Source organism: Hirundo rustica, chromosome 15 (assembly GCF_015227805.2).
Source record: "Hirundo rustica isolate bHirRus1 chromosome 15, bHirRus1.pri.v3, whole genome shotgun sequence".
NCBI lineage: Eukaryota > Metazoa > Chordata > Aves > Passeriformes > Hirundinidae > Hirundo > Hirundo rustica.
This window is the reverse complement of record NC_053464.1, coordinates 7,474,399-7,498,884: the sequence shown is the minus strand read 5'-3', so window position 1 is coordinate 7,498,884 and position 24,486 is coordinate 7,474,399. Positions and strand designations below refer to the sequence as shown.

Sequence of the window (24,486 nt, the reverse complement as noted above, 5' to 3'; positions counted from 1 at the left end):
CCGGACCGCGCTCCCTGCGCATGCGCCAGTATCTGTCACTGACCCGGGTTCTCCCCGGGACTGTTCCACCAGCCGGCGTGGGGGGAAGCGACCTCAGGCGGTGCGCGGAGCGAAGGGCCGGGCCCGGCCCCGCCGCGCCGTGCGCAGCGTGGGCACCGCGCACCCCCCCGTCCGTCGCGGCGCGGTGGTGCGTGCGGCGGGGGGCGGGCGGTTGCCCAGGTGAGCGCGCGAGCGCGGCCCGCCCCGCGCGGCCCCGTCAGCGCTGCCAGCGTGGAGCGGCCGGGGCGGCACCGCCGGGCCCGCGGCCATGGACGGCTCGCTGGAGAAGGTCTGCGGGGCAGCGCCGCGAGTGGCGGGTGCGGTGGGGCCGCGGCCGTGGGGAGGGGCGCGGGCCGCCGGCGGCCGGGGCTCGGTGCGCGGCGCTGCCCCCGGGGCTGAGGCGGCTTTGCCTGCCGGAGCTCTGGGTGAGCGGTGGAGCCTCCGGGCGTGTCCCCCCGGCAGCCGCAGGTGTGACCAGCATCTGTGTCCCGGATCTGGAACTAGGCAGGATAACTATCAGGAAATGCTTTAGGAGCCGGTTTTTTGTTTTCGTTTAAAAAAGAAAAAAAAAAAAAAAAATGGAGCTTATTTCCTGTGAGTGTTAGCCTTTAGCAGGATAGGAGAGGAAATATTATTAAATAAATTACTATTTTACCCATTTTTTAAATCGAAATGGAGGCGTTCGCTGCTCTGTGTTTGCTCTGCTGCCCGGTGCGGTGTAGAAAGCAAATATTGGTTCTGCAGAGCCGTGAGTGCCAGACAGAGCCTGTTTGCCTCTGCCACAGGGAGTCGGTGGCTGCCCCACACCTGTGCTGGGGCTGAGGGTCCTGCCCTGCCCGGAGCGTGTCCCCGTCCCTCGGCGGCTGTGGGGACGGAATGCCTCCGCAATAACGAGTACTTTGTGTGCTTGGAGCTTAATGCACACGCCCCTCCTTGCGTCATTTACTATATGCAGCATGCTCGGTTTTATGTGATCCTTGGGGTGGTCCAGAGAAATTTGGTTGGGATGTGCTCCCGTGAAATGGTTAGGAAGTTCAGGAACTATCCTTCTGACGTGGCTAATGGGTTGGTGGTGAAAAAACTTTGATATATTATAAGCTTCCTGAAGAATACACTGTTACAGAGTATTTGTTAGTGTTTAAATGCTTAGGTTCTTTACTGGTGCTGACAGAAGTGACTCTTGCCTGTTCTGAAAAATTTTAATTATTTAAGTAAAACTTCATTGGAATAGTTTGGAGTATGCTGTCTATGAACTGGACTCAAAGAGAATGTGCATATGATACATAGTTATTTAAAGAAGGTGCATTAGTACAGGGCAGATGTGGTACTGACCAAGTTCTTTGCTTGACTAGTTAATCGTAAGAAGCAATAAACACACTGTAAGAATGAAATACCTAAAAGAAGTCCATGTTTTGATTGTTCTTGATGTGGGGAAGTCTATAATGGTCTGCAAAAACTTTCATGTCTGATTTTTCCATACATGCAGATGGATATGTGTCAAGAATAATCATTTGGTTTACTTTCTCTCTTGTTTATCACGGCTTTTTTCCACATGTGATAAAAGCTGTAGTCCTCTGTATAATAAAATGCCATAATACAATTATGGTCTTCTAGATATTTAGCAGTAAGTGCCCTTCTGGGAATAGTCTTTAGTTAAGATTGTGGTAAATCTGTACAATTTGCAGTTTGTCAAGACTTGAGCATGGTATGTCAGAACTGTCTTCTCCCCAAATATATTTGAAATTCCTCCGAGCTGGGATACATTTTTCTGCAGAGAATATCTGTCCGCTTATCTTGTGGACATTATTTAAGCATTATCATGATAGATTTGAGACTGTCTTTTATTTGAACCATGGATTCTCTCCTTGCTGTGTATTTGTGCATGTAGCTTAGCAGGGTGCCAGTGATGTGATAAGTACTTTTTAACTTGTATTAAAGTTTGTTGCAACTGTGTATTTTTCATCGCAGTTTCGGTACAATCACCTAATGAGCTGTAATGCAGTGAGGTTGTGTGACTACAGTCATTAGGGTCTAGCAAATAGAAAAATATTTTTTTAGCAGATGAGACACTTGATGAGAATTGCAAACATTGCACAGTAAGACTGCAATGAAAACCATTGTCGAATCTGACACACAGGTGTGCACACCAAAAATCTCTTGGTTTGATTTTGCAAATTAACTTTGTTTCAGCAGAAATGTTTTTGTGTTATTTTTTAAGGTATTGTGTGTCATAAGTGATATAATTACAATTAATTTTATCTGAAATTCAGAAATCTTTTGTTGGGATGAACTTGTTTAAATAATTCTGGAAGCTTGTGTTAAATTTCAGAAGTTTGCCTTAACTATTCTATTTTTCTTTTTTTTCCCCATTTGGATTTTGATAGAAATGACCAATCTTCTGTAGGATTTTAAATTTCAAGTTAGGTGACTTTGTCAATGGTAAAATAGTGCAAATTCTTTCCTTGTAACTTCTTGCTGTCTCTACAGCAGTATTTTCCCTAAACATGAAAACTGTTGTGGTTTCTTGCTCAGCCTGTGGCTCTTTTGTTGCTGTACTATTTACCACAACATCCTTTTGTGATTTTACAGAAAACTACAACAGCAGAGCTGCATTAAGCTCCTGCTGCATGTCAGGGGCATAAATAAAGATTAAAAGAGCAGATACATATAAGCAGAAGCCTTGTAATGACGCTGCCATTTTTATTCAAGCCGAACAATCATGAAGTATCTGCTTGTTTTTTGTTATCTTAAACTTTTCTTACCCTGGACAATAAAAACAATATTCTTTTGGCTGAAGAATATTGATATTGTTTGAGATTAATTTAAATGTTGAGAAGAGGTTTTAGTTTTTTATGGTAAAACTTCATTTTAAGGTGTTGTAATAATATAGTGGGAAAATGTGTTCCCGTGAAACAGGGAATGAGCTACACCTGTGAGCTGCTTTGCAAAACATTAGTTTATGTAAACAGTTTAAAATTCATCCCTTTATTTCGTTAGGAGTACAGCCTACAGAAATGCAAAATCAAGATTGTAAAACATTGGTATAGAAGCAGCATTCTCCCTTTTGAATTTATGATTAATTTTCAGTCTTATCACAGTTGGTGAATGGCCCCTTATCCTCTCCCCAGCTGCCAAGTGACTCCAAGGTGTGACATCATGCATATAAAATCATAAACAGTTCAAAGTACTTAATAAAATAGTAACAGATTAGTTACAGAATAGGGAAGTGACTACAAATCAAAGCTGTTGCAGGATAACCTTAAGGAGTTGGATTAACACATTTGAAGGCAATGAATGATAAAAGTGGAAGCAGGCTGAGTGAGGTATGTCAGGGTCTGTGAGGGGCAGGAGGCGTTGGGATGCTGAACCTGGAAGGAAAAAGCCATGGCAGGTGCCTCCTTAGAGCTTGGAAGGATTTGCATGTCCTGTAACTCCCCTGGTCAAAGGCTGCCTGGGACCCAGGACTGAGTGCAGAAACTTCCTGCAGCTGCTTTAACCCCCTCAACACCTGTGCTGTCCTGTGCTTCAGGAGGGAGTGTTCAGGAACTCCTCCCACAGTCGTTTTCAAAACCAGTTCAAGACCATGAAGAAAATACTCTGTTTATTACTGCTCTTGTTATTAAAGTGTGTTCAGAAACCTTTCTTAACTAAATGGTTTGTTGCTGCAACTTTCCCACACCTATTTTTCTTGCTGCTTAAAATAAACAGAAAATCTTCTGTTTCCCACCCCCATGCCCTTACTAATGTGAGCAGAGGAGGAGCATATGGAAAGTTCAGCATGCAGCAAGTGAAGGTGGGCTTTTTCTCCTTCCAGAATTCAGAGGAGAAAATAAGCTGCAGCATATCCACTTAGCAATTGGAAAAAATCAGCAGGGATTAATTTTCCAATTCATCCCATATCAGAATTCAAATTCTTGGTGGATTTCATAGCATTTTTTTGGAGCTTAGTGTAACTCTAGGAGTTTTAAAGCTGTATTTTAGGTAGTGATTCTGCCATCTTATTGGCAGAAGGGTTTAATGTGTGTGTAATTATTAGTGATTGAGACAGGATGAGTCACAAGGTAAGGATGTGCAGTTTTTAACATCTGATGTCATTTCAGCAGGTGAATTTTATGTTAGTAGCAAACAAAAGCAGCTCAGAGCCCTTTTTGTAATGTTCTGTAATCTCTAGTCCTGATGTACAGCACACCTGTTAGAATATTTGCCTGGGATGCTAAGGAAGGTTCAAACAAGTAACCGCCTTCCAGCCACTGATCATGTTTTATGGCAGCCTGAATTAAATTATGGGAGATAATCACAATCAGTAGATTAAGTCCAATCATTTATTCCCTTAAGGGCTTGCAGGAGCAAAACTGATATTTTTTTTCTGAACCTCTTTCCAGAATTTCTTTGACATGGTGCAATTCTGGAAACCACTCAAAATGTATGGACATATTACATATTATTTTCCTTTGGCTATATCTGTTTTCTTCTGAGTATTGAATCTTTGCAGTATCTGTTGGCTTCTTTTAATCTGTGATGAGGTTTGGAACCTTTTGTATTTGTACTGCGTTGTCACTCAGTGCTTAATTAGGTTGTGACCCTCATACCTGGTGTTTGTTGTACAAGTCAGTGTAAAAGTGTAAAAACCTATTTAATGCTGAATGCTGGGAGTTCTGATAGTAAAATATTACTCAGCACTTGCTCTGTTCTTTTGTTATTCCCCCAAACATTTGTCAAAGCCAGAGAATATAGAATTGTCAGTCTTTGTCTGATCACTGTGCCCATGGCCGGCTACTGATTCTTTCAGCCACCTACCACTTGCTGTAATATGAGTTAAGTCTCAAAATATTTGGTTAAAAATAGTCTTTGAACATATGGTAACTCTCAACTTTTTTTTTTTTTTCCTTTCTTGATCAGTCTTCCGGATGAAAATAGTGTAAAGTCCTCACGTAAATGAATCCCACTACCTTCTGTGATTAAATTTGCTTTTGTGTCTGTATCTGCCTGAATGAATGCATTTGCCTGTGGGGTTTTTCTCTTTAAACAGCCCCTGTCCCTTCCCCCTGTTCCCCCAGCCTTAGCAGCAGCCTGCAGGGATAACCACCAGAGTCTTTGGTACGTGGGTGATGGCTTGGTGTTGAATTTATGGGGGTTATGCAGGGGCAGGGGGGAAGGGACTCTGTAATGGGGTCACTTGAGTATCTCGGGGGGGTTTCCATCTAACGTGATGGGGCTTAGCAGTGAGGTGTCGCCTTCTACCCTCACACTGGGGTATATTTATTTTTCAAATACAGGTAAGTCAGGCTCTGCCAGATGACACCTGCCACACTCTCTAGAAGCTTCAAATGGCATCTAATCCTTAAATGGATAAATGCTCCTGTCGTGGTGTCTTGTGTCAGTGTCTGTCACCAGCTTCTGTCAGGCCTCTTGGGTTAAAGTTTATGAAAGAGACTTCTTCAAAGCCAGAGCAGTTCTTTGGGAAGCACTTTGAGCTTGTCACTTGTTCAGGGCAAATATGTTTCATGATTTTTAAACTCTTCCATCCTGGCAATATCTGTGGTTACCTGATTTCAGCAGTGAGATCAGGATTTTTGGCCTGTTCTGTGCAGCTGGAGGATAATTGCTGCATGTCAGCCTGTCTTAGCTGCCTGCTGCAGGTTAGTTTCACTCTTCTGTCTGTGTAAAGGGATTTTCTCCAATTAGTTAGATGAAAAATTGGTTTAAAGGTACAAAAAAATAGATTTACAAGGGTATTTGGGTTAGGTGTTTTGTCATCTGTTTTGAAAACTACAGTTGTAAAAGTCTGCTGGGGAAATGGCAGGGAATGATGCCATTTTATTTCTCATCTAGGGCAGTCTCAAAGGATATTTCTTGTCTTTCTAGGTCCAGATGTTGCATTCTTAACCCCTTCTAGGATTTATGAGATTGTAGAGACAGTAGTAAGACAAATGGATTGTGATCTTTTCTTGAAAGTTGCTATCTTTTTCCTAAAAGATGGTGGACCCTACTCTAGCAGAAATGGGGAAGAATCTGAACGAAGCAATGAAGATGCTGGAAGACAACCAGAGGTGTGTGCAAAGGATACAACAAAAAACAACAGTTGTTTGTGCTAAGGGGGGGATTATTTGTGTCACTGGCATTAAGCAGAAAAAAACCCTCATTTTCCTGGTAGTTTAAGGTCATATTATCATTATGAAGCTTACACCTATACAAATCATCTTTGTTTCTCAAATGCTGGGATTTTTAAAGTAAATTTATGCAAGTTCTCTAATAGCCAAAACAAGTCTGTTTTTCAAAGTTAGGATTTTTTTTTTATTATTGCAGTGCAAGTAATTTTTGATTCCTGTATATATGAGATTCTTCTCTCTTTCTGCTAAAGAACTAAAAACCCTAACAACTTGGGAACTCTTTAATTCAGTCTGAGCTGAACTTCTATGTTGATCTCATCTGGTTTATTTCTGAACCTGTTGTCAATGAAATAGATACATGTCAGTATGTATTTCTGCAAGTCAAAGTCAATTACATATTTGATGTTATCAAACACAAACTAAGTACAGAGTTTATTCTGTGTCTTTAATTTAGGAAAGTGGAGGAGGAAAATGAAAAGAAATATGCACGGAAGGATATTCCTGGACCACTCCAAGGCAGGTAGGCAGCAGCAATTTTTAGATAATGCTCTTTTCAAAATCTTAAACTACACATTGCATGTTTGTCTTCCAAACAACTTGCACTAATAGAAAAGTTAACATTTTTCAACACCATAATTTTCCCCACACTCACATAGGGGGGGAAAAAGTAATACTGTAATCATACCAACTATTTCCATTGTCATGTAGCAAAGAGAAAATAAGATTACTTGTCCTCAGTGACTGAAATTTTGGACTCTTGGGATCTGATGTAGTAGTGGTGCCTACAGCTGTGACTGAGACTCGAAGTAAACATAAACTTCTATTGAATTAAAGTACCCAGATTAAAAAAAATAACTGAGACTGATATGGTAGAAAACAGTAAGAAAAAACAAACTCCCCCCCAACCCCAGAAACCTCCCTCCTTTTCAGGTGTCTTTAGAAATTAAACAGAGCTCTTGTGTGTAAGGCAGGTAAGACCATTGCACCTGAAGAATGAAGATTTAAATTGGCTGTGTTCTCTGCGGGAGCTGATCCTGCAGGAGTTCAAGCTAGCACTTCAGAAAATATTGCAAAAGCTGTTTAAGTCTCTGCTGTGCAGAAACTAACTCTGGTTTTGAGTGGAGACACTGAGTTATCTTCCCTATGAATAAAAAGCAATTTCAACTGTCAATGTAAGTTCTTAGACTACTGTAAATTTTAGTTGGATTTATAAAAGTTGAGGTTTGTGGATCTTTTCCAGTTTTACCATGTCATGTGAGAAGCCTGACGTAGCTTGTGTCTGCCAGAAACTGAGATTAGTAGGGAATTGTTTAAGAGATGTGCTGAGTTATGAGCTGAAGCTGGTTCATGTGAAGCAAAATGTGGATCCTTAGCCACTGCTCTGGTTGGCTGTGTAGCAATGAGAATTCAGTGTTTCAGTGTTGGGAAGTCAGGTTTTTCAGACCCAATTTTCAGGTATCAGTAGATTTGTTTTCCTGAGTCTCCTACTGTAAGCAAGTAAGGGTTGTATTGATTCAGCATTCTCATCTTTGTGATCAGTTTTTCTGAGGCCAAGGAACCATTTCTGGTGCTGAACTCAGTGTTCAGTAAAAGTGGAGTGTCCCAGATGGGCTCTTCTAGATGCTGGTATTTTCCTGTTTGTGTCTCTTAATGTGGATTTGTTTCCCCTCCCAGTGGCCAGGATATGGTGAGCATTCTGCAGTTAGTTCAGAACCTAATGCACGGAGAGGAGGAGGAGGAAACTTCACAGTCCTACAGGTAAGGTCAATATCAGTTACTGTATCTGGAAGACACCTGATTTTTTTTTTTTTTTTAATATTCTCATCACTATAGAACTTATCCACTTAATTTTAAGTTCTATATGTGTTTCAGTATATATAATTTATCTATATATTTTTGTATATCTACTGATATACATAAGTATATATATTATGTATTTTAAAGTGTAAAATATTGTGCAACCAGGTAACTTTTTAAAGGCACCTTACATTGTATAGTGTAGCAGAATAACGCATGAGGCTTGGCTTTCTTAAAAGCTTCCAATACTAATTACTAAATTGAGTTCTACAAGGGAATTGTTTCTCATGTGACAGCTCATTTTATGCCACTTTCTGAAAGTGGAAAAAAGGGAACACCAACAGATTTTTATCATGTATCTCTAGATTTTAAAATGAATGGAAATACAGTTTGTTTCCATTTTTCAGTAAAATGGAAATAGTACTAACTGATCTTCAGAGGATTATTGAAAACTAACATTCAAAAAACAACAAACAAAAAAACCCCAACAAAGAAAAGCCGTGCTTCTAAAAAATAGCAATGTAAGTGTCCTGAGTTTTCTGTGCCGAGGAGAGAAATGTATTAATGCACTTTTCAAGTCCCATGCAGGTAAGGTGCTTAGATCCAGCTCATGTTGGCTGATTCAAGAGCAGGAGCTGTTCCTGTGAGCAGCTGTGTGCCCTGGCAGCTCAGTGTGTCATACACAGTGGCACGAGGGTGGCTGTGATACACTGCACTTCTCTCTGCTAAGTATTTAAATTGCAAGTCAACCAATTCTGCCAGTCTGCATTAAAAATCCATAAACCCCATCTTACTGTGATACCCGTGGCTTGAATTTGGTTGGCAGTTCCTCTGTTCTGGCTTGCAGACTTCAGAACCTTGGTGAACAGAGTCACATGGCTCTACTGGGACATAGTTTGGCTGCTTATATATCTGTGCTGGACAGGGAAAGACTGAGAAAGCTTACAACGAGGATCCTTTCTGACACTACTCTCTGGCTCTGCAGGCTTTTCAGGTGAGTCCCTGGGAATAATTTGTGTGACAAGGTAGTGATAGTGTTTAAAAATGGATGTGACTCAACTGAGGATGTCAGCAAAAGAAATTGCTGTGCCACAAACTTAGAAATCCTTAGAAGGTCTGAAACGCAACCTTAACCTAGCCTAAAGAATATCAGGTTGCATTATCTTTAAAATGAGCAGTCCAGAATTAAAGTCTGTGTTAAAAGCAGAATGGAGCCTTTTGTGTGTTTCCTCCCACACTTCACTTTTAGTAAGCAAGGTTTTGAACTCTCTAAATGAGATCTTAAAGGAACCCAGATTTTTCTTTTTCTTACTCTGAGTCTAAATGAAAAGATATACTGGGCTTCTCTCATTGTTAATCTCAGCCTCATATAAGTTTTCTTTTGATCTACTCTAACCTGGGAAAATGGAAGGGCTTTTTATTGTCTTCTCCATTCTGTGGTGAACTTTTTAGTTGGTCAGTGTTATTTTAGTCCCTAAACTGACTGGTTTTCTTGGTTTTGTTGCTCGTATTTACTTGGATTTCTTGCAGGTATGAAAATGGATCAGCCTATTATCATGAAGATGATCGTGAAGGTCTCTTAAAAATCTGTCGACTTGTAATTCACACCCGCTATGAGGATTATACACTCGAGGGGTTTAACGTGCTCTACACGAAGCAGCCTGTCATATACATCAGTTCTGCAGCCAGAACAGGCCTGGGCCAAGCTCTCTGCAACCAGGTAAATCAGTCATGGGGTTTTAGCTGCAGTTACAACCTACCTGGCCTCATATTGCCTGCATTGCTTTGGGCATTTTCACAACTTATTTTTCCTCGTGGTGGAAATAACAGCAAAGGAAGCAGAGTCCATGCTGAGCATAACGTCAGCTATATTGGATTTATACATTTAAAATAAAACCATTTGTCTGGGAAAAATACTTGAAGTGTTTTTTACGGCCTGTGTTTTGCAGCAGTGACACAGTGGGAGGAAGAGAAATTTTCTGAATATTTCCAGTGAAAGGATCCTGTGTGCTAGCTTTTTAAAAAGCGAGTGATTGTTTCCAGGTTGCATTGTGCTTTACACAAGCTGTTGGTCATGTGAGATAGACCTGAAGCCAAACATACATAATTTGTCCTGTGCTTTTTCCTTAATAATTTGATTATAAGTTTTCACAGAAAACTTACTTTATAACGTAATATTAAGGTACCTCTTGTCGCACTGGGTTTTATGTCACTCTGTATTTGTGAGCACATGAAAAGAGGATTTCTCAGTTGAAATTCCATCATTTCTGTTGCAGTTAGGGTTGCCCCTTTCCTGCGTGTGCCGTGTGCCTTGTAACACTATGTTTGGATCTCAGCACCAAATGGTAAGTTTGTCTTCCCTAAGAGCTCTTTCTGTGCTTTGGTTGGTTTTTAAGCCTCATTAAATGAATATTAAGTATGCTGTTACGAAAAGCTGTTAATACATTTACTTTTTCAACCTCTAAGTCTTCTGTGTTAAAGTTGTGTGAATCATAGATGGAAATTTTCTAAAAGCAGTTCGTATCTTGGTCTTGTCATTTGCTGAATATTTTAATGGCTATTGAGTAAAGTGCTTTTTAGTGCGAGATTTCGAGAATAGGAGTAGTTGGAGTACTTTCACAAACTATGTGGTGTATTTGTGTTTTATTTTTCACAAATGCTTCATTTGGCCTTCAGATTGTTTTACCTTTGAGAAGAAAGTGCAAGCCAAAACCAAGGACATTGAGAATGTTTCCTTTCAGAACTTCAGAATGCTGTTCATTTTCAATCTTAATGCATTTTCCCAGTTCAGCAGAAATAATTCAGTGTTTGACAAACACCTTGTTTTCTTACTGGTACCAGGATGTTGCTTTGCTGGACAGACTGATTAAAGATGATATTGAATTCGGAAAACTGCCTTTACTGCTTGTGGCCAATGCTGGTAAGTGCTGTGGACAAACAATCACAAAAACCCCCATGCTATTTCATGAATACATAAACAATAAAAAAATAAAAATATTTTTTCCTAAACATCTCAGTGATTGCATAGCAAGAAATATCCGGAAATATCTTAATGAGCATGCAATAATTATCTGTCTAAAGGGGATTTTATTTAACTGGTTTAAATTTGGATTGTGCTGTTACAGTTCTGCATATGTCAGTTGATGTATTAATATGACTGTAACTTACTTAAGAGAGTGCAGCTCTGTTGTTAAAAATCAATTTTACATTTACACTTCAAAATCTTTTGATGGATGTGCCATCAACTTTAGCTTGAAAAGTTGTATTTTTCTTCTCATTAATTAAACACATGTACCAAATTTAAGTATAAATGAGGGAAGTGACTTATTTGCTTGGGATCTGGAAGGTGATGTGAGATGTGATTCAGTACTAGAGGCTGATTTGGTGGAGCCTCAGCGCTGATGCTGTTACTGCCTTTGCCCTGTTCAACGCAGGGACTCCAGGTGCGGGGCACACGGACAAGCTGGGCCGGCTGAAGGAGCTCTGTGAGCAGTACAAGATGTGGCTCCATGTGGAAGGGTATGGAACTGGAGACTTATCTCTGTAGAGCTGCATTCATTAAAAAGTCTGACTAACAGACAGCATCTAATTTGACAGCTCACAGGGAGCCATAGGGCTGACTTTAGTTTTGTCACAGTGAGCATTTTATATGGTTGTAATTTTGTTATTGAGAGATAAAATTGATTTACATACACGGGAAGAATTAATTGGAGAGGTAATATCAGCACAGATTAGTGATCTGTGATTACTTTTATTCAGATGGTAATCTTATCTGCCCTTGCTTTGAAGAGCTTGAAATATGAATAAAAAGACCTTGTAGGCCAGGGAAGCCTAAAAAGACCTTCTGAGTCAGGACGTTATACAGCGGTTATTGAGGATGAAATGACACTTCAGGGAAGGTTGTCAAGAAGGCAGCTGTTGGAGTCCAGGGCATTCGTTTAGTTGCCCTGGAGGGTCAGAGACTCGGGCAGGGGAGTCTGGGTCAGCAGTGTGCAGCAGAACTGGGAGCGGGATTAAACCATGAGAAAAAGAAATTCCAAGAACTTTGATAATGTCAATGAAGATTCCAGTGTTTTAAGATTATGTTTTTTGAAGCTGAAATGAAAACTGTTTCTCTTAGTATTTTGTAGAATAGCTATATTTGCATACTATTTATTTCTGATACCAAATTGATGCCAAATTATGGATCCGACCTTGGGTGATGATTTCACCAAATGTTGGACTGAAAATTTTTAGAACTAAGTAGATTTTTACTTTTGAGTTTTCAGTCTTGGAATACCAAGTAGCAACATCTCCTGAACTGTTAAAAAAAAAAAAAAGAACAAAAATGACTTCCCCTTACGCATCAATATGAAATATTTAAACTGCAGATTAAAATTCTGTCTCTTAATACATATTTAATATATGCAAAACCCACTCTTTTTTTTCCAGCGTGAATCTGGCAACTTTGGCTTTGGGTTATGTCTCCTCTTCCGTACTGGTATGTTTCACTAAATCTAGAAATTTAAAATGTGCTTGTGTAAGGTTAATCAAAGTACATATAGCTTATGTTGTGCTTATTGTAATAAACTTCAGGCTGCTACCAAATGCGACAGCATGACTCTGACTCTGGGCTCCTGGCTGGGGCTCCCCGCAGTGCCTGCAGTGACGCTCTACAGACACGAGGATCCGTCCCTGGTATGTGCAGGTTCTCACTCGCCGTTCTGGGGACCCTGGGCTTTTGGTTCTGATCACAGTGTGCTGCCGTGTTCTTCAGAAGCGTCTAAATTATCATTTCCAAAGCTGGCAAAAGTGACAGCATTGAAGAGCGGTTTCCAGCGGTTTGTTTTTTCTCTCCTCAGTCCTTGGCAGCGGGGCTGACGTCAAGCCAGCCCGTGGAGAAGCTCCGTGCCCTGCCCCTGTGGCTCTCCTTGCAGTACCTGGGCCACGATGGCATTGTGGACAGGATAAAACATGCCTCACAACTGGTGAGCAACAGCTCAGCTGTGATTTATGACAGCTCTTGACAGATCTTTCTGGGTATTGCAATGTGTTATAGAAGATTCAACTAAAATACTGCAGTTATTGACGGTATAACGCTCGATCATATTGTTACACCCTCAACGAAAGCACAGAAGAATCTTTGAGGCAGGGATGTGCCTTTACTATTAGATTGTATGTATATTTTTATAAATGAGAAAAAAAAGTCTTTTTTCGTCCTGGACAGTGAAGTAACAATCATTTCCTTTTTTGTCACTTCTCTTAACTATTTTTGCTTGAAAGCTCTTGAGAGGGACTTTATTTTCCTACTCTACTTGGCATAGTATTGACTTCAGTAATAGTAACCTAGTAAAAAGGACTTCAAAACATTTCTTGAGGTACAAGTGCACTATGTCTGGAGTCCGTCCTTTAGTAAAAGTTAAGATCCAATATAATGTGTTAGTTACAAAATGCAGTGCTTATATGCAGTGCTTCTTATTATTTTTTAAAGGCCATACTTCATAGTCAGTGTTTTACTAAACCCAGAAAATATTTTTCTATTACATTCTAAATTTACAAATTAAAACTGGATGAGGCTGACATGTTGGAGGGGTGTGCTCAAAAATTGTGACTGTTAAATGTTTTTCAGAATAACTTCCAACTTCTAAAACTGTATTTCTCTCCTGCATTTGTTCTCCTTCTGCTCTGGTCTTCTAGAGTCAAAGGCTGCTGGAAAACTTGAAAAACCTGGATTTCATTAAGACTTCGGTACAGTCTACTTTTAATACTTTGGTTGTATATCTTAGTTTCTGCCTGTTAAATGACAAGAATAACTTTGACTAGAGTAAATTATTTAAAAATATTATGTAAATCATAGCCATTGTTTTTAAGACACTTGGAATCTTTCTAATTAAGTTCTGGTGTTCAGTGAAATCTCATGGCTTGGTTGTGTGTGACCTCTGGATCGTGTTTGTTCTGTTGCCCTGTACTGGGACACCAGGGCAGTGCAGAAGAGCATCCAGAAGTTGTGTTCAGAGCTTGATTTAATTCCATTTAGAACATGGGTTTGCTCAGTAATACATCTATGAAACCAGATTCCATAAGTGTCTAAGACATTCTGGCTGCATCTTACCCTGCTGTTGAGATCATATTGTGAACCCTGTGAAATTGTACACAAAAATTATCCCAGCTGAGGTTTTAACACCAGAAATAGGTTTAGAAATTACAGCTTATGTACTCATTCCAAATTCAGTTTCTGTGAGATGTTCTGTCCAGCAAAGTTTGGTGATTTTACTCCCTGACCCCACCCCTGAATTTTAGTCGGTATTTGATGTATAGAAACTGTAGTCAGCTTACTGAGTAAGCTGTAGAGTATTAATGGCCTTGGGAATTCAAGTTACTGTATCCCTTACCCTTCTACTTAAAGAAATCCTGCATTTTTAGGACTGTGAAATGTAGCCTCAGATTGTCTGCAGAAGTAGCCCAGTCTGTTTCTCCAAACTGATCCAAAGCAGGATCAATTATAATCTTACTTTTCCTGCTGGAACTTCTTTGATGTTTCCCAGTGATTCCAGGGAGATTTCCAAGAGAACTCAAGCTTTGCTCAGCAGTGTAAGGAGTTGTACACAGTATCAAATCTTTTAAAAAACAGGGGAAATTTTTTTTTCATTTGAAGGTTGAAGATGAACTGAGTTCACCTGTGGTGGTTTTCAAGTTTTTCCAGGAATATTCAAACAGAGGTATGTGATTTATTTAAAACCAAACAACAACCAAAACCCCCCCTCTATACAGTATTTTAAACTACTAATTCACCAAATGAATATGAGATAAATGTGATGTAGTGCAGTTCTCTCTTGTAATATGCTTTTAAACAGGTTGTGAATGCTGGTCATAATCTTTGACAAACCATACACATGATAGCTTTTTTTAGACAGACTGCAGTGTTTTAAATTTTCATAACAAGTAATTTTCTGCCTTCTTGAGTGAGAAGATTTGCATATGATTTGGATTTTGGGAGCAGATGATGGAAGGCTCTTACAAGCTGAAGGCTGAGTGTATTGGTGGGGAGAGATTTTGGTTTGTTCAGGTTTTCTGTTCCTTTCAAACATTTCATAGCTCATGGCAAGCACCATGTTGCTGTGGTTTAGTGATTACAGTTCTTGTTGCAATAATTTTAAAAGCAGCAGAACACATTGGGAACAGCTCTGGAAATGCTGTCACAGGTATTAAATATTGCAGCCTACTGTGATGGGATTTTGCTTTGTGAAAACACTGGTTGTATTTCCATTGGGGCATTTTAACCTCAACTCAGAAGTATTTTGCTGGGTTGTTTGTTTGTTTTAACTATTGTATTTAACTCTGTTTTACTTCTAGTATTTATCGCCTTCAACATATTTTTACAAAAACGGCCATGTTCATCTGCTCCAGGCCCAGTGCATGGTATAGATGTATTACAATGGCTTGGAAATGTAATTGTCTTTTATCTAAATTTTAGGTTGCCTTTTATTTAATTAAGTAAATAAAAATCCACTTCTGTGATTCTTGTGTCTTTTGGATTCAGATCAGACCTCACATGCTGCACAGGCCTCAACTATTCAGCACCCCATAATAAGCAATGAAAGGCACATTTATGATACCTTCAATCAGTGGGTGAGAATGGATGCTTTTTTCTTTAGGGAAGGGGAGTGCCAGTGCAATGGTTCAGGGGGGTCATCAGGAGTTACAAACCCTTTGTTAGAGCAGTTTAAAAGATAGTCTCCATCTAATTTCTTTTGCAAAACTTGTGGCTGTTTAAAAGATTCATTTGCTCTGAAGCAAAGGTGCTTTCACATTTCTGATCATTTTACACATAATTGTGGGTACATGTGAAAACTAGAATTCTTTTAAATCAGCCAAATGCCCTATTGCCCGTGCCTGTGTTGTCTTGAACAGACAGCTGCTTTTTCCAGCCCTTGAATTAATTCTAGAAGCTTGTGCTGGCAGGGCTGAGCACGTGGCTGGTTTGGATCCCTTGTGCAGTAATCATGGCACACCTAAAGGCAGTGACAATTTAGCAGAAAATTCTGACTTGTAACACTTGCTGCTTACCCCAAATTTTCCTGACTTTAAGGATCCGTTGAACTCAGTCGTCTCACCCACAGGGTGAAGTATTTTGGTGCAAGAATTTTGAGAGGAAGCTGTGTCCGTGTTGTTCCCTGAGCTGAGGCAGGGCCTGCAGGGCCATGCTCTGCCCAGGTCCCTAACTGTGCCTTGTCCCTGCAGCTGGGAGAGCAGCTGGCACAGCTGGTTCCTGCCAGCGGCGTGGATGTGGTGGAACTGGAGGATGAGGGCACGTGCGTGCGCTTCAGCCCGCTCCTGACTTCTGCAGGTAACAGTCCCTCCAGTCAGCCCCTTGTAAATGCTGGCCTTTGCTGTGGAATGCTACAACAATCTCCTGGGCTCAAGAAGCTCCTCAGGATATTCTTCTGTGGGGAGGATTTTCTTATAAACAAAACTGCCTCAGCTTTATCATTCTGCTGACCCCAGACTGGGTGCAGTAGTGAGAGCCCAGCTGTTGTGGGTTATGTTGCCTCACTGCCTCTGCAGAGGACTTCCTGGTTAAACTCATCAGGAAAAGCAGTTAAATTCCTTCTCTCAGCTGCTTAACACCAGATGCCTGACCTTTTCACACAGGTGTTTCAACACTGCAATGGTGTTTGTGTTCAAAATACAGCTACTTAGCTAGAATAATTATTTACTAAGCCTCCAGGGTTTTCTATAATTACTGGTGATAGGGGGGATATTAAAAAAATCTGGGTTTTGTGAAGGGTCTTGTACTCTTAGTTTAGGCTGTGCAGAAGCACAGAGCAGTGTGCAGGGCTCGGGGTGCACAGAGGCTCCTCTTGGCTTGTGTGGGATGAGGGGCTTTGGCTGTAGAACAGCTGACACTCAGGAGGGAGGGTCCTGGTGTACACAGAACAGTAGATTTTAGAAGAAAATTTCTTGGTGATGCTGTGATGTTTTGTTTTAAACCAGCATGGGAGCTAATTCATGACCAGCTGGGCTATGGGAAGAGGATGTTTGTGCAGGTTTTGGTTTTTTCCTAGCTACTGATGTAATGTAAAAGGGTATGGTAATATATCCTTACTAGTTTGTAACATGAAAAAATCCTTTTTATTAGGTTTTTATTAAATCCTGACTTCCTTTCATTTTGGCATACCAGTGCATAGATAACTGAACCAAAAACCTACTTACATAGACTAAGATATTTATATTTGTGATTAACCTGCAGAGCAGCTCCTTTACAAATCCTTAATTCAGGCATCTGTGTCACATCCATCACACACTAACACTTCTGCTCTGCAGTTTTAGGAACTGAAATACAAGACATTGATCACTTGGTAGACTGTTTAAAAATGAAGATACCGGTGTTGACAAGCACTCTGCAGCTGAGAGAGGAGTTTGAGCAAGAAGTGAGAAGAACAGTTGGCCTGTTGTATATTGAAGATCTTGGCTGGCCAGGATTAGGTGTTGTGAGGTAAATTATTTTCTTCATGCTGTGTTTGCAAGCACTGTGCTTGAGCAGACAGGACCATGTGGGGGATCTCTTCACTGGTGATTTGGAAATTTCATTTGCTGCTCTTTATCTGGCTTTGCACCCTTTTGAAGCTTTTGAGTGCTTTTTAGGAAATTGCCTTTATAAAATTGTTTTCTTTGATTATTTCTTAAAGAAAAGCTGAAGAGCTGCTTTGGGCACCAGTTGTAACATTAGAGGCAGTGTGTATGGGGAGGGAATATGTAATGAGCAAGTGCATCCCACTGTCTTTGGCCAAACATAACTTCTATTTTTATCTGTAATGGCACTGAGTGCTATGCTGAATAGACTTCAAAAAACCCTCCAAGTATCTGTTCTGATCCTTTGATGCAGCCCTCTGGGAAGGATTCTGGAAAGTCAAAGCAGTTCAGGTATAATCAATATAGCAACCAGAAATCTGTTGTGTTGAGTTTGCAGCAGCAAGCTCAGCCCACCCCCCAATTCCTGATGACAAATTCCAATAAACTTGCTGGTAGGAGCTGGAATGTTCTGAGGCTTTTTGTTTATAAAATACAGGAATTTGTGGAAATGTGCTAAATGTGTAGCTGCCTCTGTATGTACTGTAAAGTGAAATTACTATCCCTTGGCTTGATTTGAAGGTACAACTATCACAGTGATGGGAAGAATGATGACAAACAAGAAAAAGAACTAGAAAAAATCAATACTGAACTTCTGAAAAAGTTAAATGAGCTGGAGTCGGATCTCACCTTCTCTTTGGGTAACTGCACTATTTAAAGAACTTCTGTTCAAGCTAGTAGCCATTCTCCTAGCTGTGCTGGAATGATTTAGGTCATTGTAATGCAGAATGTATTGCTGCCCCTATGGTTATTGCAAAAGGAACACCTGTAACTGTTCCCACCTCCCCCATGTTTCAGTTCAGGAGTGCTCACCAGGTGAGCTGTCCTCAGAAATCCTTGTGAAAACTGATGTGTGAGCAACTAGACCAAGAAGGGTTTCCTTGCCAGAAAGAATAAAAGCTGCAGCATTCCTGTGTGTGAACTGAGCCTTCTCCAGCAGTGCTGGATCTAGTGGAAAGCAGATCTCATTCCAAACCCACTGGCACTGATGGCTTCACTGCTCCCTGTGGCTCAACTAAAAGCTTTAGATTACTTTTCTGATAATTGGCAACACTTTCACATTTACACTGTGCCACATGATAGCTGAAAATATTAATTTGCTTGTTCAGAACTCTGATCTTTTTCTGATCAGCTGTCAAAAATGAAATGCCCTATGGTTGTGGAACCAAGTAGTCTGCAAATGGCAGAAAGTTAAGGAGTTTAAAGCATATTCAACACTGATATTTATAATACAACTCCTTGACTGTATAAAATATCCACTATTTTTCTTGCTCGGGGTGTTTCCTGCCTTTGAAAACCCCCAGGGCTGAACTTTCTTGGCCTGCATAGTTTGTACCCACACAGATCCTGCCCTTAGGGGGGTGTGTACTGGGATTTCCAGATTCACCAGCACGAGTGCTGCAGCCTTTGCAGGATTGCAGATTTGCTCAGCACTAAGACCTGACTCTCCTGTGCCCCCAGGTCCAGAATTCGGAGGGCAGAAGAACTGTGTTTACATTGGCATGGTCACCGAGGATCTGGATGTGTCAGAGTTGGTTGAAACTATTGCAGCAACTGGCAGAGAAATTGAAGAAAATTCAAGAGTATGTATTAATAACTCACAAAATATTGAAGCACCTTTTTTTCTCCCCTTTCATATTGGCTTCAGGACATGGTTCTGTTCATTGTGAAAGTAAAAGTTGTGCTTGTCCACAGGAGTTTTAATTACTGGAAGGAATAATGTGTCTACATCTGGAGAATTATGGATTATATTGTGAGGATGTCTGGATTTGTGTTCATGGTCCTGTGTGCAGTAGTTCTAATGAAAACCTTTAGTAGTACTGAAATAGCCTCATTTTATCATTCAGATTTCAAGCTGTCAAAAAACAAAAGTGAAGATGTAGGTTGATTGTTAGCTGGTGTTTCTCTTCACTGCTAGATGTGGTGGGATTGAGACTCTTTATATACCAGCTTTAAGATGAAACTATGCTCTAAAATGTGTGGAAAACTTAAAACTGGTGTCTTAAACCCAGAAATTCCAAGTTACCTATTGAAGTAATAAAGCTGATGATGCAATTTCTATTTGTTAAAGCATTTACCTGAATGGAGTTCTCCAAATGTTCTCTAAAATAGAATTCCTAAGTGACCTGCATTACATCTGTCCCTTCATCCTGCTAGTGTTGGGCATTTAATTTTCTCACGTCAAAAATAAATAGAAGTTTCAGAAACACTTTGCCTACTTCTGCTTATGGGAATATGTTGATTATGAGAATGAATTTTTTTTTCTAGCAGTGACTTCCTGCCCACTCTTGACTCCCTGTGCTGCTTGGAGGGTGACATGAGGAATGTTTTGTCTGTAGAGCACCTTCAGCTGTGTAACTGTTGTGTGGAGAGGTTGGAACTAAATGGGTCCTTTGGGATCCTGCGGGTTCCAGGGAGGAATGGAGCAGTGGAGGAGTCAGAAGGGTGCAGTCCTTGGTACCAGCTGCAGTAAATCTATGGATCCTCACCGTTAGATCCAAAGCTGGGAAGCAGAACCCATTTGTGAATGCCTCTTGCCCCTCTCAGAAGAGGAGGGCTGGTACAAGAAGGAGGATTTTACAAAAAGCCCACATTATGAGACATGCAGTAAAGGCACTGAAAGGCAGGACCAAAGCTGAAGATGGCTGGGTCAGAAATGCCGTGGTTCTTCCTGGTACTCTGAATTCCACCCCAGTGCCCTCCCCAGGCCTTGAGCTGCCATGGGGGTCAGTTCCTGGCTGGCCTCTCCCTGAGGGAAAAGGAGCAGCTCCTCTTTGTCTTTTATTAGCTGACAGTTACAATTTTTGGCATTTTGGAGGAAGTGTTAAAACTAACATTAATACATGGAAATTGGCATTAGTCTCGCACAAAGACACAGCTTGGTTTGTTCATTCCTTGCTGTCCCAGTGAACTCCCTGCCCTTGGCAGTGTAAAACCCTGCTGGTGCTGGCCTGGGCTGCCTCAGGGAGCAGGGGTTGTTTATGAGAGCAGGAAAACAATGTGAACCTATAGGCTGATACATAACTTGTTACTGTGAGGCTGATTTAAGTCCTGGGTGTTTGTACGAACCAAAATATATTCTGTAAACATAAACATTCTTCCCAGACATTAATCTGAGGAACATTAATATGCTAAGCAGGTTTTCAAAGAATTTGGGTCACAGGCTCATTCCTAAGTGTAAAAAAAAAAGTACCATTCCTGTTTAAAATTACATTTTTTTCTTCTGGGTTTATGTGTTAAAAAATCCTGCAGTCGGTATGTAGATTCTTTAATTTATAGTCATAATAAAATAGAGGTTTTCACATACTGTACTTAATTAGAAAAATATCTGATTACCTTGTCTCCATCCTGAAAACCTAAACTAAAAAGAGAGTTTGAAGTCCAAATAATACATATCCTTATTTCTGGGTTTTATTAGCTGTTGGAAAACATGACTGAAGTTGTTAGAAAAGGGATACAGGAAGCACAGCTTCAGCTTCAGAAGGCGAATGAAGAACGACTGCTGGAAGAGGTGAGGCGGCAAACACCAGCCCTGTGGTCCCCTGAGGTAGCTCACCCCCTGGGGCTGTGCTCACGCTGTTGCACTGTGCTTTGCAGGGGCTGCTGCGACAGATCCCAGTGGTGGGCTCTGTGCTGAACTGGTTTTCTCCCTTCCAAGCCTCGCCCAAGGGAAGGACGTTCAATCTGACAGCAGGTAGGGCTCGGGGCACCTGCAGCTCTGTCATGCTGGCACTGGGACTGCTCAGTTCTGTACTGGACCTGCAGCACATGTTCCTGTGCTGCTTTGATCATGAGTGACATAATCCACCCTCTGGAGGTACAGGAACAAGCTTTGCACTATTTCTGTAACAGCCAGTAAGAATCTTCTCTCTCTCATACAGTTTACATTTTGTTCCTGCATGATGAATCGCGTTAAAAAAAGCCACGATAGACACTGGCACTTATTAATAGAGGGTTCCTGTGATCTCTGGTTGCATATCCTGGAGGAGTTTATGGGGGTAGCTTGGCCTTAGCACATTGCTCCTCAGGTGAGCACACGTGCATCCTCTCCCACGCTTCCAGGGCACTCGTGTTCCACTGTGCCCCTGAACAGGATGTCTGCCTGGAATCCTGCTTTGGGATGGCACCTGGCTCTTGCCATCCTGCTGAGTGCTGGTCTGTGTGTAAACTGCACGTCCAGCAATTGGAGGGCAGGTTAAAGCCAGCTGGGGCCTGTGTGGGAAGGGCAGTAAACGGAATGGTGCAAGGGGAAAGACTGCGTTTTACTCTCAGATTTGTAATTTGTGTCTGGGGATGTAGAAAGCTGTCTGTAAGCCTTTACATCAGTAAGACTGACGTATCAACATAATACTTCCTGAAATTTAAATTTTCACTGTAAAAGTACTGTGGCAGTCAGGAATGAATATTCCTGGGCTCAGCAGTTTGTCCCAGCCAGGACAGTGGCCCAGTGTCTGTGTGTCTGTACCTTGCAGGGAAAGCTTCCTGCTGTGCTCAGGGCCTTTGTGACTCTGGATGCGCCAAGTGGCAGGTTCTTAAAGCAGGGAACAGCCCATTCCCCTTGAATGCTGACCGATGTCCCATGCCAGGGCAGGAAGGAAATGGGACTTCAGAGTGTTGAAGTTGTGAAATGAGGGTGAGGGAAAACGATTCACTTGTGAAGTCTCAGCACTCGCATCCCTGGGTTCTCAGAAATGCATCACCCACACGTGACAGTTTGAACTTAAATCCTGCTGTTTCAGAAGTCTTATTTTTTTCAACCTGCAGGCTCTCTAGAATCCACAGAATCTATGTATGTATCAAAGGCCCAAGGAACAAGCAGCACTCCACCGCCAACTCCCACTTCCAGCCTTGCAAAGCAAAGACTTCCTGGTAAGTTCCTGTGTCTGAGTTTAATTTCTAAAATGTCCTGACTCTGGAAGACCCACATGATTTTCCATCTTTTGTAACAGCTGAACTAGAGCTCATCTTCTACCACCTTAAAAACCTTAATGTACACATGGCACAGAATGCTGCCCCAAGCTATTTTCTCCCCACATGTTCTTCCTGTGACTACAGGAAGTTGTCCCATTAACTAACAACTGCCCATGAAGTCTGGAATCTTCCTGTGGAATACTATGAGGTTATTGAGCTTTAAAAACGAACAGGTGAACAGCCAGAAGTTTTATTCAAAATAAAAGGACAATAACATGTAGTCATGTACTTCAGTAGCTCACGTCTGTTGCCACCAAACATTTTGTGGCCTAAGCCGTTCTGAGGTGAAGACCTGTTAAATCTACAGCATTCTCTGCATAGTTGTATTAGTAATTAATGATGATTTTCCTGGCTGGAAACCCAGTTTTAACTCACCTTTTGGGCTGATAGCTTCCAGCCTATGACTTTCAGTGCAGTTGTTTATCCTGGGAAGATTTCAGTTTGTAAGCAGGCAGCTTGGCTTCAGCTCAGTTTTCTGTCTCTGCATACACTGGACACAGTAACAGCTGCTATTACTTTGCAGACCTGTCTATGTCCAGGGTCCAAAGTAACACACAGACAAAAACTACTTTTCTGCTGTTACAAAATTCCAGTACTCCTTTTGGGAACTGAACTTGTGCACACTGCTCTTTGTATTTGCTGCCTTCATGGGTACTGAATGCTTCAAACACTTGACAGGTCAGAAAGCTTTCAAAAGGTCTCTGAGAAGCTCTGATGGGTTCAGTGAGACCAGTTCCATCAGCCACTGTGATGACCTGGACAAGCTGGATCAGAGACCCCCAAATCTCTCCCCTGGCCAAGAGCAAGGACCTTTGGAGATGGAAAGAGCAGAGGAGCAGAAGGAGGTGGCGCAGGCAAAGACAGACACTGAGGACATTGACAGTGACAAATCGCCACCAGACTGCACCAAGGTAGAGGACCAAGCAAGTCTAAGATAAAATCCAGAGCGTGGATTTCAGACTGTGCTGAGGATGCCCCTGCCCAGGGAGGCAGGGTGGTAACGATGCATTGAAAATGTGAACAGTGCCACACGCAGTACAGTAATAACTACTGTAACTTATTAACTGGGATTTTGCACAAATACACATTCCCTCCCCGGGACAGAGATCTGTCTTACTGTACACTTGTTACAGTTGCTTTAATCATCTCCATGTCGGTGTCACCAAAGCTGTAGTGAAATTTATTAAGTGCTCATGAACCTTTGTAGAAACACTTGGCAGTTCTCCTTCCTGCAGGAATCCACGCATGACAAGTTGCTAACCAACCACTCAGCCATGCACACGATGAAAAATACAGTTGCACCCAATAATTATAAAATTATCTTATGTTACTATACTTTATAAGAAACAACTGCCAGCTGTTCATCTTTTTAGTATTTAAAATTCAGTTTAGGCTCTCCTGCAAAACATCTCCTGCAGCCACCCTAGTTCTGCATTGCTTCTTTTCTCTTTCCTTGCCCACACCCTGCCCAAGGGCCGTGGGGTGCTGGGCACTGTGGAGGGACGGGTGCCCTGTGGATGGGAGTCACTGAGGAGCCATCAGCCCTTTGTTCCTGCTCTTGTACCACTTCAGGGGGCCTGAGTTCAGTGAATTTTCAGCCTTCTGGAAAGCAATAGTGCAGCTGCATGCCTGGCCAGCTTCCTGCCCCTGCCCTGGGAAGGAGCACAAGGCACCGTTACTTTCCTTTGCACGGCATTTACACACCAAATACTGACCATGTTCATGCAGTGTAACTGGAGTTCTTTCTGTTGTGTATTTTTAAAGATAGCTGTAGTAAAGCTTGAAAAACCAATACATTTGTGATGGTTTCAACACTTATTTTTTTGAATAGCGGTAACTTACCTATGGTAGGAATTGTACAGAGTCAAAAGACATTATTTAGGTTATTTACATACAGCCTAACTTCAGTGTCTGGGACTACTTAATGCACAAGCAAAGCTTTGAATAAATCAAAATGCAA

At 41.4% G+C, this 24,486-nt stretch overlaps 1 protein-coding gene across 1 annotated transcript; it reads left to right on the top strand.

Moving 5' to 3' along the window:
• The first annotated feature begins 253 nt into the window (after window positions 1-253).
• On the top strand, window positions 254-24,318 carry PDXDC1 (pyridoxal dependent decarboxylase domain containing 1). The gene is made up of 23 exons (XM_040078729.2): window positions 254-328; window positions 6,016-6,089; window positions 6,604-6,669; window positions 7,824-7,907; window positions 8,794-8,940; window positions 9,477-9,666; window positions 10,223-10,291; window positions 10,788-10,866; window positions 11,381-11,465; window positions 12,378-12,426; window positions 12,522-12,623; window positions 12,788-12,913; window positions 13,623-13,673; window positions 14,581-14,644; window positions 15,466-15,554; window positions 16,167-16,272; window positions 17,250-17,421; window positions 18,078-18,196; window positions 19,017-19,138; window positions 20,974-21,066; window positions 21,153-21,249; window positions 22,320-22,424; window positions 23,205-24,318. Exons 1-23 carry the CDS (start codon window positions 308-310, stop codon window positions 23,462-23,464), a joined length of 2,370 nt encoding a protein of 789 aa, XP_039934663.1. The 5' UTR covers window positions 254-307; the 3' UTR covers window positions 23,465-24,318.
• Window positions 24,319-24,486: the final 168 nt, after the last annotated feature.

Bases quoted from the DNA above. Each gene is read 5' to 3' on its own strand.
- PDXDC1 (XM_040078729.2), top strand. From the start codon at position 308: ATGGACGGCTCGCTGGAGAAG. The intron at 9,667-10,222 runs GTAAATCAGTCA...TTTCTGTTGCAG, and splicing joins GCCAAGCTCTCTGCAACCAG to TTAGGGTTGCCCCTTTCCTG. The intron at 11,466-12,377 runs GTATGGAACTGG...TTTTTTTTCCAG, and splicing joins ATGTGGCTCCATGTGGAAGG to CGTGAATCTGGCAACTTTGG.